Source organism: Micrasema longulum, unplaced genomic scaffold (assembly GCF_059751315.1).
Source record: "Micrasema longulum isolate JH-2025_06_02 unplaced genomic scaffold, ASM5975131v1 h1tg000216l, whole genome shotgun sequence".
In the NCBI taxonomy this organism is placed as follows: Eukaryota; Metazoa; Arthropoda; class Insecta; order Trichoptera; family Brachycentridae; genus Micrasema; species Micrasema longulum.
Window position 1 is genome coordinate 334965 of NW_028277421.1, and position 19790 is coordinate 354754.

The 19790-nt window shown below is 30.2% G+C and overlaps 1 protein-coding gene across 1 annotated transcript in view; it reads left to right on the forward strand.

Moving 5' to 3' along the window:
• The window catches only part of LOC148283606 (uncharacterized), a 251422-nt gene that overhangs the window by 34716 nt on the left and 196916 nt on the right, over window positions 1-19790 (forward strand). Inside the window, exon 2 of the mRNA XM_088243574.1 lies at window positions 16957-17086. Within this exon, the coding sequence (XP_088099700.1) occupies window positions 16965-17086 (122 nt within the window). The 5' untranslated portion in view covers window positions 16957-16964. The remainder of the gene's footprint in view (window positions 1-16956; window positions 17087-19790) is intronic.

Consider the following 19790-nt stretch of genomic DNA (forward strand, 5'->3'; position numbering starts at 1 on the left):
CTTGATATAACTTTTTGATAATGAACTAAAAACTATTAAAAATAATATACCAATAAATAAATTTAAAGTTAATCAAAAGAAATTTTTTGAACTCGTGTAAAAACAACATTAAATTTTAATGAGTATGAATGTATCAATGTTTTGTGTTTTTTTTCTTTATATATAATATGTTTTTATTTTTCTTTTTTCTGTACTCGTATTTAAAATTATATGAACTCCTATAAATAAACAACTAAAACAGTGTAAGTCACTCTCCAAGCACAAGAGTTAGTCTCTTTTTTTGGAGAGTTACAGTGATAACATTTACTAGATGTGTAAAAGTAGATATATTTAGAATTTTACAATAACATGTACATTTTATAAAATTTATGAATAAAAAAAATATATATAAACGAAGTCATAAGGCGAGAGAAATGTATAGATTGAATGGGAAAAATATGCAAATACACTCGAATGTCATAAATTTATAAATTCATTTTTAAAGGTCACGTCGAAGATATAAAATTAAGTTAATTTAACCTAATAAAAAATATTTTATTTACATTGAAAAAAATTAAGTTAATTAAACTTATAAAGTTAAGATTCAATTGTTCCAATCACCACAAATCTACCCGTTTTTGTTAAGTAATAGAGCTAAGACCTTTATTGATATGGATAAGTTAATATTGAATTATTTTAGAGCAGCATGTTTCACAGAAAATTTATAGGTTCATAAAATGATTCTTGAATTTTTCGAATTCAATAACAGGTAGTGAAAATCCCTTTAAATGCCTATTTCATCCAAAGTATTTTTAAGTATTACGATTAAGACAGCCTAAAAACATTTTTGAGTAAGCGTTTTTTTATTTATTGAGAATAAACTTGTATTCACATTTATTGGGACACAAGTCCTAACTCCATATGACTTAAGTCTTGTGCTGAATCGGGACGAATATTATATAAAACTTAAACAATAAAATAACAATAATATACACAATAAGAACACAATTAAAAAATAACATACAGCACTTTAATGTCAAAAGAACAAACAATGACAATTATATGATTATCACTTTTATCAGTAAACAACTAAATAAAATAATTGAAAAACTAATACAAATGAATTATTATTGATATCTTAAGCATTGACTTCGTGGTCAAACATTTTAACTAAATGTTTTTAAATATTTGTAAATAACCACTTAAATATAAAAATAGTATATTAAATATTTCAGGTGTTTACCAATTAAAATGCAATTCTTGTCCTTCTGAAAACGTTGGAAGAACATCAAGAAATTTTGATATTCGTGTTTAAGAACATATGAGGTGTCTTCACAATAACAGTTTCTCTGAAATTCAAAATCAATTTTAGTCATGACTTTAATAAAAATACAGGAGTTAAAATCTTACATACAAATAATAAACGGTTAAAAGTAAATAATATGGAAATATTTCACATTAGGAAAGCTTTAAAAAATAATGTTCCTTTGATCAATAATCAAACATCCTTTCAATTATACGATGTTCCATTGTAATGGTCACACTAAACCTATTAAACTCAAGCTCCTCCTTCCATTACCTCTCTTTTTAAAATTTTATTAAAACTATTTCTCAAACAACACAAAATATTTTCATAATCTAATCAGTGCATGCTAGTCCTAATCAGTGCATGTGCTTATTAAAATGCATGTCGTGATGGTTTTATATTTTTTTGCAACAACTATGGAGAAGGTGTATAGTGGGTTTTGAATGTTGGTTTAATTGGTGTCCTGACGAAGAGACGGGTACATCTCGAAACTGGTAGGCATAGAAATGTCGGTAAGTGGTTATTTACAAATATATAATAGCATTAAACAAAATAAATTATTTCAAGTCTGTGTTAATAATAAAAGCCATTTAAAGTTATCTCAAGTTAGGTGTAAATGGTTTTAAAGGAATTAATTCTGATCGAATTTGATACGGAAAAATACATTGGGGGAGTGAACAATATTCCCATGTCCAATGATCCCGCTAATTCGTGAAATAAATTATTCTGGGGGAAGTAATAAACCCTTCTTAATTCTGACATCAAACAAATATTCTTAAGGCTATTCATATTGTTCTTTTATCGTATTTTATTTCATTACTTTTACCAAAAGTTATGACTACCAGCATACAACTTTTATCTCTTTAAAAAGTTTCGTAGACAGGCTCAGCTCAGATAACTTTAGTAAGAAGAAATACAAAGTGTATCTACTACTAAGACAAATATTAGAGCTGGCAGGAAGAAAATTAGGGTTCTGTTACATTGCAAGAATGCTCGTACAATTCACGATACATTCTTAAAATCTGATTTAATTTCAAACAGAAGTACCTCTTTACAATGCCGTATAATTGAATATACACGTTACAAGCGCGTAATAGAGGTCCTTTCATTCGTGGGTAATTGCCTTCCTTGCCTTCATTGTATAATGGACCTTCATCGTGATAAGATGTGTCGCTACCCAAAAAATATCGTCATGTGTGATGAGAAAATGCTTTTAATTACAGTGCAACTGTGAAAAACAGAAAAGTTTTATTCGTAAATACAATTGAGTTTTTCGACCAAGGGGATAAAAAATTTGAAATATTTTTTAATTAGATTATTTACAATTTTCAACTTTATAAACGATTCACTGACAGCCGGTGTCGGTGATATGTTACCAGTAACATAAAATGTGAAATAGGAAATACATATGTAGATATGTCTTTCTCTCACGAATGTTTTCATGTGTATCGTGATTTATTTATTTATTTATACGCCCAATGGGCATTTTTATGGACACATTTATACATAGAAAATTATTATAAAAAAAGTAGAAATACTCATTTGCTGTTTCTTTCTTTCGACGCAATATTTGCTTAATAAAAGACGCGGTTGGTAAGGCAATAACGTACCTATGTAGTTGTTAAACATCAATGTCTACCTATAAGTTTTATTTATATTTTTTATAATTTGTACAATGAGGTTACTACAAAATTGGGGTTATTTCAGAAAGGAGCGCTAATCTTTTAATAATGACGTTTTTTTTACTAAAATCAAGAGATCCTATCAAAAATAGTGAAAAAAATGAAAAAAAAAGCACATAAACACCCAGTCTGAAAAAAACTATACATAATCACCTAGTCTGAAAACAAGCACATAAAAACAAAACACCCAGTCTGAAAAAAATAGCACATAAACACCCAGTCGGAAAAAGAACACATAAACACGATACACCCAGTCTGAAAAATATAATACTGTGAACTCACCTTATTATTACAATGTTTTATTTCATAAATAAGTGTTTTAAAATAATCATCACACCTTAATCCAATAAAAATCTTTATCCGGTTACTCTAAAATAAAATTAAATAAAATAATAAAATAAAATAATAAAATAAAATACCTCCTAGTGTAGTGGTCAACGCAATTCACCAACAATGCTGGAGGTTCTAGGTTCAATTCTTGGCAAGGTCATCATTAAACATTTGTATGTAACGTGGTCTTCCATTGCAATACTTAACTGTTTCTTGGCTGAATATGGTGATCAATTTAATGATGATTAAGACATTTATGTTTTTTGACTTAATGAATCATTTAATTATTTTAGTGAAAAATAGATATTTCCGTTATTATTACTTACCCAAATATTTCGATTTTTGGGGGCATTTTCAACGAATTGTAAATAACGCACTATTAGAAAATGAGTATCAATTGTGAGTTTGAACCTCAGACCTCTCTTCCGTGATACTCGTTAAATGTCCTACATAGTTTTACGTTAAACAAAGCTTTATTTCTAAACCCTTTGACAATTGTGGACTATTATACAATTTTGTATGAAGTCGAATATTGAAGATTTCAATCATGGCGTAATTAAATATACAAGAATCTCTTTGTGAAATTATTCACGCCTCACGCTCCCCGTGGGTTTAGATATTGTATGCGATGCACATTATAATTGCTATGTACATTCATTTGGATTCCCTAAATTGTTGTATCGTTAAATTACGTATACATACAGGGGTGGTGGATACAATAAAATCTAATAATATTCAATAAACGTTAGTAAATAGTTGGATATCAATTTCTTTTCAAGTTCAAAATCTGCTAATTAACAAATCTTCTAAGAGCAACTTTTATTTCTATGCCGCAATGTCTAGAATGTGTAGATTAGTCAATACGTCACACAACGTGGATTTCTTTGGGATATATCTTTTCCGAGTTTTTGAAGATTTTTTCGCCATTTTTACGGTGTGGGATAAAGTTAGATTGGCATGGATTAGCTCAAAGTCTTATATGTTAATCGTGTTTATAAATATATTGTATACCATTATTTTACTGCCCTTGTTTGTCCTTGCTAACAAGTTTTATGTTTTTTTTGTTCAATTGCTTGTACATAAGTTTCTTCATATAACTGTTGTAATTGGCTTAGGCCGTGTACATAATAAATAAAATAAAATAACCACTAACCGATTCTTTGTCTACCAGTTTTTTGAGGGCACTTGGGAATATTACACTAAAATGCAAATTCCACAACACAATTATTAATCATGTTTATTTCATCTCCTGCAAAATGTGATATTAGAAATGAAAATTCAAAAAACATATTTTCTCATGTTTCACTCCCATTTTATCGAAATGCTCAAATTTTAACAAGTCACAATATTTTTTAGCCCTAAAATAAAAACAGTATTCATCAAAAATACTTTTTTTTAATAATTTTTTTTTTTAATCTCCTTAATGACTAAAATATGGTCCATTTCTTTGTGTAATTTTTCGAGTGGTGTAAGTATTTTATGCAATGTCTAAAATTTACTATTCGAGAAAAAAATAACAAATGTTGGTACAAAGATTCAGACATATCAAAAATATTTTTAAGTTCAAAGAGTGAGAGACAATTTTCTATGTTTTAAATGATAAAATGCAATCATAGATCTGTACACTAGATCACAGGAACTCGATACCATCCTGTCATCGCAATCTCCCTTTCCATGAGTAAAAATGCAAAGCTCCGCAAAACCATTACAGCACCCCTCTTAACAAGGAATAATGCTTTATTGAATAATAGCGGAGAATTGTATTGAACGTGTCCTATATAACATTAGGGATATAGGCTGGGATTAACTTGGTAATCGAAATGGTAATCGGCACTAGATGAAGTAGGAATAAAAAAACGATATTTTTATATTTTATTTATATAAAAATAAACAGTTTTACATATTTACGATTCAGAACCAATAACAGGTTTCCACAAATTATACAGTATCAGTAAAGAAATATAATACATACATAAAATGTAGATAATCGTTGCATAAAAAAGTGAAAAATATCTAGTTATAAATGGAGACAGATGAAGACAAGGACAAGGATGCATGCAGAGAAGATAAAGGGCCGTTTACATGAGGACAATACAATACATATGACAATATTATCTTGTCTCAGCTCCGTGAAAAGCCTGGGCCGCGCAGGACAGCGCTGGGACCAACAGCGTTTTTTTTTACCAAGATGTATTAAAATTGTTAAAAGACAAGATAAATAGTAATAATAATAATAATCTGACTACTACTTTGGCCATAATTTTTTTTCGGGAGCGTCACGTTCACGTCAAGCAAATCACTATTGTCATAAGGTCCTGTCCGTTCGTGTTTACACGAGGACAATGCGGACACGCGCGGTGGAGGGGGTGATCATTGTTCTCCGAAGATAGCCTGGGTGTCTAGCAGTGTCTTAGCAATGAAGGAAGAGTTATACATATACATAATATTTAGTATTGTTGTTCCCGTCTAGCTGGATATTGAATTTTAATCGCTAATTTTAGTGCAGTGCGACATTTGTTTAGTCTATATTATTTTTGAGTTTAATTTTGCACGACTGAAATAAGCATTTTTAAATACATAGTAATATAATATTTGACTTATTATAATATAAAATACGAGTAATACTATATTCAAATCCTGTCCAGAGTACTTTAAATATAAGGAGATGACATACTATTTTTTTGAGAATGTACCTATTTATGAATCATTAACCAAATATTTTCCTACATTGCATGAGTGACAAGATCAAGATTTTGAAAATACCCGCGTACTGAGAACTCTTTACAACTCCTTGGTGCGAAGAAGACTCGAGAGTGGCTCGATGATTTGGGGGCCACATGAACTGAAGTACTCTCTTATGATAGAGAAAATCCAAAAGAAGTTTCTGAGATATCTCTACATGAGAGAGTGCGGGTATTATCCTTGGCTCTACCCGACCGAGTTTCTCCAGGGTATGCTTGGCTACAAAAGTTTAGAGACTAGAAGGAATGTGTATTTGACTACACATTTTTATCGATTGTTGCGCGGTATGATCGATAATTCTGAAATTATGATGAGCATTGGTTTGTATGTTCCTGATAATTACCTAAGACAGCGTCAGCATAGATTGTTTCATATTCCGATATTCAGGACCAACCTGCCTATGGTTATGCCTGTTGGAAGGGGTACCGCTATGCTGAACAACATCGCTCTGGATATTGATCTGTTCCATGTATCCGAAGGGGTTTTCCGGAGCAGGATTCTTCTACTACTTTGACATGAGTCTCTTTCGTGTATTTTTTTTCTTTTTTATAATATGTACGTATTGAATATATTTTTGTAACGTATATGTTATATTTAAATAAATGAATTGAATTAAATTGTGTAAATTTATTTTTAATTTAATTTACTTGCGAATTCTTGAGTCGTTCACATTATGAAGACCCAAGTCCATGGGACTAAAAAAGTCATGTATCGAGTTGGAACGAATAGTCCTCCAGTACGACAAAACATAATAAAAAAAAACGAATGCAATAGTCACAACATCATACACAAATAATATAAACATAGAAAGATAAAACAAATGCAAATATTGATTTACATTAAATAAATTATTTGAATCATAGAAATATCATCAAGGAGTTTCCAACTTAAATCTCTTCCTTTAAGGAAAATCCAGCCCTGAATCACTCTCCTCAAACTCATTTTGTCCTTGACAGTTATATACCTTCTTTCAAAATATTGAATAATCTCGGTGCGATATAAAAGAGGTGCCTCTGAGCGAATGTTGTACGTTTTTTTTGTTGTTATTTCCAATTAGGCAGAAAGTTTAATAACGTGAATTTTCATGTTAAGATTTTAATTTGCATCTTTTTAATAAAGCCGTTCCTGGTATTTGTATAGGTGTACTACGTATCACTACCAAGCATGTTGGTAGGTACGCTGTTTTCATCAATTAGGACGAAGAAGAGAGGAAGAGGCTTATGTCGTTATTATTTTTCAAGAGCGAAGACTTGAAAGCTTTTAAAACAATAGAGCAAGGTATAAGGTTGCTGATGTGCGAATCCTTACAATGACTCCACGGTACTGATGAGTCTTAATAGGGTATCATAATAGGAGGGTCTAAATCTAAAAGCTTCTGATTTACATTTTTTCCTTAACTTTGAAACGAATTCTGTATCACTTAGAAAGCTATGAATAATACATTTAGGCTTCCAGAAAATGTCTTCAATATTTTAATCAGAATTAATTTGGATTCGCTAAAGTATAATGTTCAATCCTTTGGTTTTCATTACGGTTATCTGAATTCTACAAGATTCGTTGTTTTGAGAGAAAATACCAATTTAAGATATTTACGATAAATGTAATCTTGCGATTTCTGAATCTATTTTAAAATACTATTTTTATTTATATGGTATAAATGCTTTAGTTATGAGTTCCATTTAAGATTTTTAAAACACTGCAAAGAATATAACCTTAAAAAAATGCTTAAATGTGCGATTTGCTTTGTTTATCACATTAATTTGATACTTAATTAATAATTACGACTTACCTTACTACTTTAAAAATTACGATGGAGGCAAATTAAAAAGCAACATAAAAAAGCACAGTTTTTTTTTATCCAAATAAATAAAAAAATTACTTGTTTTAGAAAAAAAAAACTTTTTTTTTATTGTTTCTAATAACAATTTTATCTACCCCTAATTGTGAAGTTATTTAAAAAAAAATATGGAAAAATTAAATTATTATTGTCATTTAATATCGTGAATACCAAATAGTTTGTAAAATACCTACTGATTTCCCAGACACATTTTGTTTTTATGACAATTTTATTTACCTTAATATTTTGAACTTTTTGGCCATTTATTAATATTAGTAGAAAAATGAAAATCAAATTGTGGTAGAGCTGATTTCGAGCCTTGGGCCACTGATTCGTGAGTCTGCAATACTACCAGTTGACCGCAGTCCGGTTCGGATCCTCACGGTTAGTTAGTTCACCTCATTATCAGGACAACCTGAAGGAACATAATAATATATTTAGTAAATATAAGTCTAGCATATACAAAGTAAGGCAAAAATAAGAATTCTCGTTGCGTTGAATGAATTAATATTATCCATACACTTTTTAAATCGTCGTAAGTATTATTTATTACCTGTACAAACATGCGTATCTGTCAAATGTGAAAAAATCCGTAACACAGCTGAAAACTAATCTTAAAAGGAATTTTTCGGGTCGATGTAGAGATGTCAACAAAATTAAAAATATGTCATTAACGAGTTTTAAAAAAATAAGTACAAACCCCTGCACGTTACCTCAAATAGAAGCGACAGAGTCAACACATTAAAAAAAACGAACTAATATAGATAATTACATGTATAAAAAAAAACAGGATGAAACATGATTTATTTCTTTAGAATTTTAATTACTACTAATTTTAATATACATTTAATATAATACCATGAAACTAAAATTACATTGCAATTGGTGTGAATGAAAACTTATATATTATTACAAATAGTGCACGAACGAATAACGAATCATTTGCTTATATTTTTAAGAAAAAAATAAATATATGTGTTCTCATGATTAACCCCAATATTTCAATTTCGGGGCCATTTTTAACGAGTTGTGCATGACTCACTATTAGAAGATGGGAATAAAGTTGAGGTAGAGTGAATTTCTTGACGCTCCAAAACATGCCAATGGACCAAAAATTACATAAAATGTATACATTTAAATATGTATACAAAATATGTGAATATTGTAATGTTGCATATCGTCGTTGTGCTTCGGAAATCAAGTTTTTGTATTTTTCACAATAATGTTTAAGAGTAACAAAAACATCGCAGATTTTAATAGAAATTCCTAGGAACATTATTTTTTAGTGAATACTTAATTGCTTATAAAATCTTTTTAAACGTAGTTATCTTTTTAAACGTGGTTAAAAATGTATTTTTGTGTTAAAAAACGTATTTAGTAAAATAAATGCACATAGCCGGTTTTAAAGGCGCAACGACGATATATTTGTATTTGATTGTTATAATTGAAATAATAAATATAGAAAATACACCAAACAACCGGCTCTATTTTAGGTAGTAAATGTTTTATTTTTTTGCACTACAACAGGCCAAAAGGCCTAATTACAAAAATTACAGGTCAGTATTCCCAGGCTAGAGAAAAATCCATTTTAATTTACAAGAAAAAAAAAAGTTATCAAAAAAATATAAGCTGGTTTATACTTTACAAATTTTTTTATACAAATTTAAAACATTTTCCCATTACGTGAAAGAACAATTATTGTGTACATAAAGGGGAGTGACGTCTTATAAAAATGGCTTTATTTTACTTTTGATTAGTAAATATTTTCAATATAAAACACAAAATACTATATACAGTATTTTCGATAAGTGCTACATAAAAAAAATAATGGTCATAAATTTTTACTTCTTTTTTAAATATGTTGTAATTTAATTTTTGTATTCTCGCCGGAAATCGAACTCAGAAAAAACGGTGTGTGAGTTTAGCGTCTTAACCACTACACCTAAGTTCTTAAAAAAGGCCACAGCCGATTCTACCACCAGATCCTCACACTACAGTTAGAATAATGAAAAGGAACATACCTGCATACAGAAATAAGTAAACTATGTTTTGAACATCCTAAACTCAGTCGTGGTTTTTTTCCTAGAGTAAGCTTACAAATTACACAAATTATTTAAAGATTTTCGATTTAACAAACAATATTTTGAACATTATTTTTTAAGGGATATTTTTCTTTTTCTCTATTATACAGTTGACATATGACCATAATTACTTTCGTGCCGTCATATCGCAGGACAAGTGGCGCTCGACGCAGCTGTTTTTGGCATTATTCATTTCTAGAACAAATCGGACAGTTGATATTTTAATCGTAATGGAAATACCTAATACCTGCTGAATTCATTTGCGCTATTTTTAAAGAACTTTTAAGTAAGTTATGTATTGGAGTAATGGAAACTTTAGCGACATTATATAATAATATATCGCGAAGTTAATAAAAATCGTCGTTTGAGTTGATTTCGTAGATGAGAGATGTTGTTATATCACACACAGAAAAGATAGCAATTTATAATATATAATACTTGTATTATATTATGTACTATGTAGGTAAAAAAAAAAAGATTTTTTTTTTATAGCTTACCTGTGAATAAAATCACCGTTTGCCACTGCATTACGGAGGCCACCTTTGATGTAGATATGTGTATGTACCATGTTTAATGATAATTAATATTTATTTATAAATAAACCCCTAGAGATCTTCTTTATTAACAAATAAACAGCTTATTAAAATACATGTTTACAAAGACATATTTTTTTAATTGGCACTCTTTTATAATACGATATTTTGTTTATATTCCTATCTAGTATGAACGTACTCATAGGTTAGTATTTTTAGTAACTTTCCAAAGTACGTACACCTACAAAGTTAAAATCTGTTTCCTGTTCTATCTGCAAATAGTGCCAGATGGAAAAGGAAAATATCACGGACTTGTGTTGAAAGCGATGAAATGATATGCATCAATACACAGCGGAGAAAATGAGACCTGGGGCTGGACCTTTTGGTAGCAATTCTTGTATCACTTCCATCTGCACTCCAAACTGCAAAGGCTCGGCGAATGGAAAGGGAGAGAGTGGTGATAGCCAAGTAGCGAAACGCAAGTAGCGAGGTACAAGTAGCCAGGTACATGTAGCGAGATGCAATGATAAAATTAAGAATGGAATGCAAAGCCACGCTTTCCTCATCAAAGGGAAAGAGGTTCCTCTTTCCAGCGCACATGAGGTAATGGCGCTGGTGGCACTTAGCTCGCAGCTAGATATGCGCTTTTTATAATGTCGATGGTGATAATTTATTCTCTTTCAGACTTCTTTTAAACCCCCCCCCCCTCCTTAGATACAACGTGCTAAAAATATTCACTTCGTGGTTTAAAGGTTCGTGCGATTGGCGATCAAGCGTGAGATTTCGAGTTCGATTTGCACTAGGAATGACTTTATATAAACATGTTTTTTTTCACTGAAACTAGTAACTACCAATTTTCTTGCAACAGATTATCGTAAAATGCTGTAAGTATTGAGTAAAAAAACGAATTTAATAGATAACAACAGGCAAAAATCCATATAAATTACGAAATCAATAAATTATCCAAGTCTCTAAATATTAATAAAAATTAATTATATTTAACGTTTTGGTCTAGAATCAAATCCGAAATCCTTATGAGATATTTAAATTTAAAAAAAATAAAATGACAAATTAGAACAGGAATGGAGAAGGGAATATGGAGTCTAGGCACTTATAGGACTTATAACCTGTCATTGGCTCGCCACTATACACACTGTGTAACATTCATCATTTTGTTTATGTTTGAACATTCCATATTCTCTTCTCTAAAATTGTCTTTATCCCTGTTGTTATTTGTTAATCTTAATGACTCCCTAGGGTGAAATTCAGTTTTTTGTCTACAAACATTTAGAAAAACTCAAAATATTGTAATACAAATAAACCGTTTATAAATCCGATTTTTTGTATGTCAGTTTATTAAAGTTGTTCAAAAAGATGTTAGGTTTTATCAGAAAGTTTTGGCTGCTAGAATTTTCAATGTTCCAAAACTTTTGAAAATAGCAAAATTGAATTGATCAGTTTAGAAAATTTTCTTTTTCTTCTCGTCTTGGGGCATTTTTATATTCAGAATATTGTTTTTATAAAATATGCAGTATAAATCAAATCTACCGACTTACTCATATTTAAATAATCTTGACAAAACATACATTTTTAAATTGATATGCCTGATATTTTTTCATATTGATTAGCAAGGTATCCATCCAGCAAGAGCCTACATTTTAAGAGTTTTTGAAAATTAATTTCTCGTGGTAATAAACTCGTAGAATTTTATCCGCTTGAACATACTTTGATTAGCACTTAAAATTTATCAAACTTGAATTCGTCTAGCAAGTGAAAATAAATTGGGAACTTGTTAGAACTCGAGCACTTGAAAAATATTCCACTTGAAATTTGTAGTACATATCCTAGAAAACTAATTTCTGTTTACATAACAGACTACTTACAGACGTATTATTTAAAAATCTTTAAAATTTTAAAAATAATTAATTAAAATAATATGATTAACGAAACTGGTGTGAACATTGTACCAATTTGAAATCATTTTTCATAATTATTTTACGTGTTTTTTTTTTGGTTATTCATGTTATAATTTAACGTAATATTAAACATTTTCAGTACCCCTTTCAATTTGTTGCCAGAGTGGAAGTATGACTTATGATTAATTATAAATTCAAGTTGTTTTGTATTGTAAAATATGAGTAGGTAATGTGTTCTTAGTAGAATTACGTTATGTTATTTTAAAAATAGATGTCACCGCTTTTAGTAGCCGTTCTTTTTTCGGATGCTAGGATAAAAACAGTTTACTTTCTGACAGTCATAATGTAAAAAAAGTGTGTGGTTCATCCAGGGTTTGTTGAATATTTATATTCGAATCGTCAAACTGAAATTAAAAATTTAAAAAAACCTGGCGAAAAAGATGTCCGAGGTAAAAAGCTCAGTCAACGGAAAATTAAGATTTAAGAACAACTTTTGATGCACATTTACATACGTGCATTATCTCATCTAACTCAATGGGGCTTCGTTAGATCAGCGGTTTTAAAGCAGTAGCCGGGGGGTGTGCTTGAATTAATTCTGCATACATCACGAGACACCTACAATACAAGTTCTTCAGTGCTCAAGTTTTAAGGTACCCACGTTCATAATATTATACTTAACTCAGAAACAAATACAATGAGTGAATTTTGTAAAAGGGCGTATTTGTGCTATTCCTAATTCGGTTCCTGGTGAGAACACATTAATTTGATGTGATTTTTCTCAAGCCTGAGTGTTCTGTATTGAAATTGACCGATTTTATTTTTTATTTAAATTCACGTTTAGAAAAAAAAAATATTAATGGACTATCAAACTAAGCCATTTTTTTTTTTACTTTGTGTTATCATTTATTTTTTATTTTTTTAAATTTGGTGCATAAAATAAGTATACATATTTAGTAACAGGGAATCTATATAAAACTAGTGAATAGAAAATGAAAACGGAGTGTTCTCTTTTAGGATAGTCTCCATCTAACATGGCTCAGCTTGTTCTAAGAGATTTTTTATCTTTTAAAGCATTGTTTCGATTTTTTAAAGTTTTGTATTTTCTAAATTACTCCGCCTTCTTTTCATCTGCGAGTTCTAATGATTAGTGAGTTAGCTTCCCAGAAACAGAAAACGTATCGCAATACTCTATCATTGGTTGATTATTGAGATATCGTGACGTTGTTCAAAGAAGTTGATTTTTATGAATATTTTTGAACGTTTTCGCGATATATTTTAATGTAATTTGCTGTGCCCAATGTACTACTGGGTGCCGAAATATAAATGATGATAAGAATGTGTCATTATGTATTACTATTAATTAATCGTTAAACCCAACTTTAAAACGCACAAAGAGAGGGTCTTTGGATCCAGAATCAACGAGAATAATATTACCTTTTGAATCTATTTAAAATAAAACACTTAATATGTTACAAGAGTTTAGTTTATATTAACACCTGATAATGGGTTATCAGATGATGGGTCAGAATACCTGAAACGAGTTGTGCTATAATAAATTTAACTTTTATGTGGTAAAAGTTACAAATTGTTTTATTTTAAATAAATTCAAAATGCCTTTCCATAAAGTAAATGCTGAAACAATATACAATATAACAATATTACCTACAAGATTATTATGTAACAATGCATTTAACCTGTTTCCCATTTTTTAACATGGTTATACTCTAAAAGTGAAATGTTTGGATCAATCATGAGAGCCTAAATATTTCGTAAAAAAGTAATGATTTAAAGTATAATTGCAAATGGCACACTTCCCTTGCTTATTTTCATATCGGAATGTTACCTGCTTTTTAAAGCTAGTTAAACAATACGACTAAAAAATAAAGTTAAGTGAAATATTTGACATTTTACTGATTCTCGTTAAATTTTAAAGTATGATATAAAATTTATGCTTAAAAATGCTACCGCAGATACACAATAAACTTGACTTGGTTCAATAGAAGTCGACGACGAAGAAACTCATCATGGCAAGAAGACAAGAAGAATAATGAGGGAAACTTCATTGTTTTGTTTTCTATCCAGTTTTCAAAGCTTGTAGTAGTTACTTACTAGCAAGAAGCCATAGAATCGTTTAAGGATGTAACTTGAAAAAAAAGGACGCTGTAATCGATACGACTTAAGTACGTAGATAGATGCATATTATTAAAATATTTTCCAGGAATATATTTGAGTTTTAGAAGGTACAAAATACATATTTAAAGCGCCCATTTGTGGTATTGAGTTTTGATATCTTACACCCCCTCCCCGTCTATAGTGCCAAAAGTGTAAATGCGTCAAACTGAGAAAAATGGCTTTGAAGATTTTGATATTCTCAATTTTTGACCGCAAATCAATACATAAAAAAAATATTTTGTAATATACCTTCAATAACAATTATCTATTCAAAAATACGTTCGATCGTTCATTTTAAAACTTAATAAATATTTTATGACCGCCACATTTTGCCAAATTATAGTTAAATCATGTTTATGAAATTAAAACTAAAAATAATTAAGGGGACAGAAAGGTTTCAACGGCCGAAAACTGGGTAAGATTCGAATGATAGTTGTGGACAATCAATTAAACATACAAAATTTTATTTTTTGCAAGTTTTTTGAATGCATTTTTGATGAATAAAACAAGTTTTGAAATTTCTAAAAACATTAATAATGGGGAGGTATATTTCTATCTAAAGGCGACCGCACAACTCGCGATTCCGGGTGAACGGGTTGGATTTTTTTTTTTCTTCGCGAAATTCTGTAAAGAATCGTCAAAATTAGAGCTATGGCGGCCAAAAAATCAAAAACTTCGAAAAATTCAAGTTATTTGTGGTTAAAACAGTAATAAAAAAAAAAAATTATATGCAAACATTAGTTTAATTTATGTGATACATCTTTATCTTTAATTAAAAAAAAAACTTGATACCTTTCGTCGTTCTAGAGTCATCACCGCAAAACTAGCGGAAAATGAAATTTTAAGAAAAACGCAGTTTTTCTTTGGATCAGGATTACGGACACTTTGCCGGCCCTCCTGAACTAAATTTTGCGAATATCGAAGTTTTTTGCACCAAAATGTTCGTAAAAGACTGTTTTATCTAAATAAGTAGGAAACCAAATATCGATTTTTTCGAAATTTCAAACCTTTCCGGGCCTCGGGTTACTCGATTAATTGATTTTTTTAGTAAAAACGAAACCGATTAGAAGAATCTCGGTATTTAAAACGGTTATTGGGTATGTAGTATGTATATCTTAAATTTAATATTATGTTATGCATATATATACGTTATGTTAGTAGTAATGTTTTTAAATATCCGCACACCAAAACAATATTTTTATTTTATATTAAAACTATGTATACTTAAAATGTTGGTGTACATCGTCAGGCTTTTAGGAAATTCAATTATCCCACGGCTATAACACGAAAACCGTACGTACTAATAATCTCCCAATATATGACATTCATTACAACACATAAATGTTAATTGCTGCGTTCGGCTCCAAATTCATCTCAATTATAGTCTAATGCATTCTGTGGTGTCTTGTCATGTCACCATCGGAGCGCAGTGGCGGCGCGGTGAAGCAGCGTGGAGTGGTGGCCGTCGTCACCACCTCAAATGCTTTAAAGCGCCTCCATACACCGTGTTAACAGGCTTTCAGTATTTTGACATTTAAGTACATTGAAATTTTAAGCGTAGTTTTTAAGGTCTGTAGAGATTTTCTTAATAATTTTCTTATTATTGTGAATTTAATTCGTTTATCAATTTCTAAATATTGTGTACTCTGTAGATTTTTTTTTCAGCCGATATTATCACAATATTTAAGTAAAGGCCACAAAAATGAAAAAAAAAACATTGGAACCATGTTTATAATCGTAATAGGTTACGAAATTGTTTAAATGAAATTATTTTTTAGAAAGGGTCACGTAGATGGTTTGGTCATGTAGAACGAATGGACGGCGAAAAAATGTTGAAACAGATATTTATGGTGAGAATAAACGGTAACGTAGGACAAGGTCGACCATAGAAGACTCGGGATGATCGGATAAACCGAAATTTTAAGTCTGGACAGTATGTACGAATTTGGAGGAAGCTAAGAATGTATGTCAAGATTGACGTGTGTGTCGGTCCATCCTATTTGCCTACCCCTACGATGAAATGGCGTGATGGTAGTCATAGTTTAGAAAATTATCTTGTACTTAAAAGGTAAGCAAACGGTATATTTTGCAGTTGTATATTTTGTAGTTGTTTCTTATATTACACCATAACAGGGACCTATTATGGTGTTTTTTAAAAATATAATATGTAAACTATAAATAATTATAATAATCATTGTTTTCGTTTAAATCTGTTAAATGAATATTAATGTTGAATGAATCCCATATTTCAATCTAATATAAAATTTTATCTGATCTTGTTTTGCTGTTTTTATATTTCCACGAGTTTTTTGAAGTATTAATTACAATTTTTATTTATTTGTATGCAGAAGAATAATGTAACCATGACTTTTTCATAGGTTTTGCGATGGACGGACGACGCGTGCGGCGGCGAGGGACGCCAATTCCGGTGGCGCCACCGCGAATACCGACGCCGATGCCTCCGTGTGAAAATACCGCCAGCTCTAGGACTAATAATGCCAACGAGCGGTAAGTTTAATAAAATATAATTATGCACGTTGATAACTACTCCATTTTATATGAAATGGGCAGAAACCGAAGAGGCGGAAAAATGTACATAGCTTATCACAACAAATAGGAAATTTCCACTTCTACATCAAATTCAATAAACTGGATGAAAATGTAGGAAGAAGGAAGGAAGGAGAAAAAAAGGCGGCGTTAGCTTTTGTCTGACCCTCATAATCTGGATTGATGGTTTAATCATGTCCGGGCAGATAAAAAAAATCAGCTCTTTTGCGAAACAAAACTAGTAACGTTGATCAGTCTTTCCTGGGAGAATACTCTAAGCTCAAAAATTTCGAAACAGGAAGTCAAGTGAAGATTAGTCCAATTTATAGTGCTTTATGCTAAAGTTTATTTATTTGAACACTTTATATACATATACAGTTTACTTACATATGCATAAGGGTGGGCATATTGCCTGAATGCAATATCTTCCTGCCTACCAAAACCGTTTAATTTGAGGAAAAATGTGGTATATGAACGTATTGTTGGTTTATTAATTATTTCATTGTAGAACAAAATGTTTGTGAACAAACATATTTTTAAAAATTTACTAAAAATCTACACTATACTATGGAGAAAGGAGGGGGTGAAGAGGAAAAGAAAAAGAGAGGAAAAAGGAAGAACTTAAATATTTAGGAACCGACATTGCAAACGTGATTTTAATATAAATAACCTCCGACATTAGTGGCAATCTTTGACATTAGTGGGTAGATTATTCAATAATCGTGCAGCTACTACTGTGAAAGAGGAGGCAACAAAATAAGATCGGTGAATGGGTATTGAAAAGTTCGATTCCCCGTAAGATTGACGTAAAATATTTAATTAATAGGTGATTTTTTTTGCAATTCTCAGTCCCTGGACAAGTATTTGAAACGTAAATGTAGCCAAACGCATTAAATACCTAGACCAGACCTAGGGGTGTACTCATAACAGCTCGATTTTATTTTTCAGGGCTTTTATCTGAAAGTAGCCATCGAGTAACAAACAATCATCCAGGATTCTGGTTCCATTATGAACACACAACTACAGTATTCGTAATTCCCGAAAATTGTTCGTTAGGATAATGGATTAGGTATTTTTTATCTTCCTATTTTATTTTTGTTTATTTAGTTCACAGGATCTTAAGAACTAAAACAAACATTTAATTTATATTATACTTTTGTAACGTGTAATGCTTTTATTTAAGTAGTTATATAAAACATTTGACATGTAGTAATAGAAAAATATCACATACTACGAATACAAATAAAAATACGTGAAATGGATTTAGAAAAATAAATTGTATTTTCAAATTCAATATTGTGGAGAAATGTTTTCCTACATACTTTTTAAAATCAAATTGTTAAACAATATGCCTCTAGCAAAACGCAACATGTTTGTCCTTGACAATTGTGACGTCAAGTTTCGTGACGATGTTCTATTTAAATTTAAACGGTCACAAACAAAGTTCGAAATTTCTCCGAATCGTGACGTATTAGGGGCGTGGCAAATGCAATGGACCGTTTTCACGCGAATTTAATAATTTTTTTTTTATGCTACTAATATGCGTAGAAAAAAAATTTACCCGAAGAAATTTCATAGACCCTTATTTATTTAAAATGGTAAAAAAAGGGATATTTCCCTATTCCTTTAAATTACATAGGTATACCCAACATATTGTATTATAGATTAAGGACTTTTCTGATGACTGAAAACATCGCCATCCCATGAAACGATGCGATAAACCTAGTCTCTTTATAAATAATCATTTAAAAAAAATCTATTTGAAAAAATTCTATTTCAGGGCATTTTTTTTCTCGGAGAACTCATTTTACAATTTTCAACTCTTTTACAATTTATTTCAAAAGTCAGTTTTTTCCACTATGGTACAATTATACTTTTTGATGCAAGGCTTCATATGTATGGCATTGCAAATCATTTGTTATTTATTTTTGGTTGAATAATTACTCCTTTCTTTATTATCAGAACGAAAATTGTAACATTTTATTGTGGTTTTATTTAAAAAATGCTAATTACTTTATGCATTTTTTCTTCATTCCGATGTTTTTAATTTGAAAAAAATTCGTTATTCAGGGGTTAAGTGACGCAAATTTAACTTTATAACCCAATAAAAGCTTTTACATTTGATTTAAATATTTAGTTTTGTAAACATACCGTCAATCAAGTAGCGATGTTGATTCAGATATGAAAGAAAAGCGGAATTAATAAATAAAAACTATTCTTTATGTTGGCTAATCAAATCGAATTCATGGAATATCTCTTGCATAAACACGGATGCCGTCAAAATATTCAGGTTAAATCATTTTAGGAATGTGTAACACCGCCACATGTTCGGAAGAGTAATGGGGTAGAATTTTCGACAAGATTATTAGAATTCTTGTTACGGCATTAATAATCTGAACGGGTTAAATGCCTCGAATACTGCTACCCCTATTACCTCAAATAGCTTAGCTTAAGTTTTGCTAGAATTTCAGCAGGTAATAAAAACAGTATTTTACAATATCAATGCATACCTAAATAACCGACTAACCTAACCAGAGGATACTACGTATTCATATTTATTTACTAATAATAATTATATACGGCCGAAGTCTATTACAAATTATTCATAATTACTTTCTCATCTGACACATTATTCCAAATAGTGTTCAATGTCCTGGATGAACAT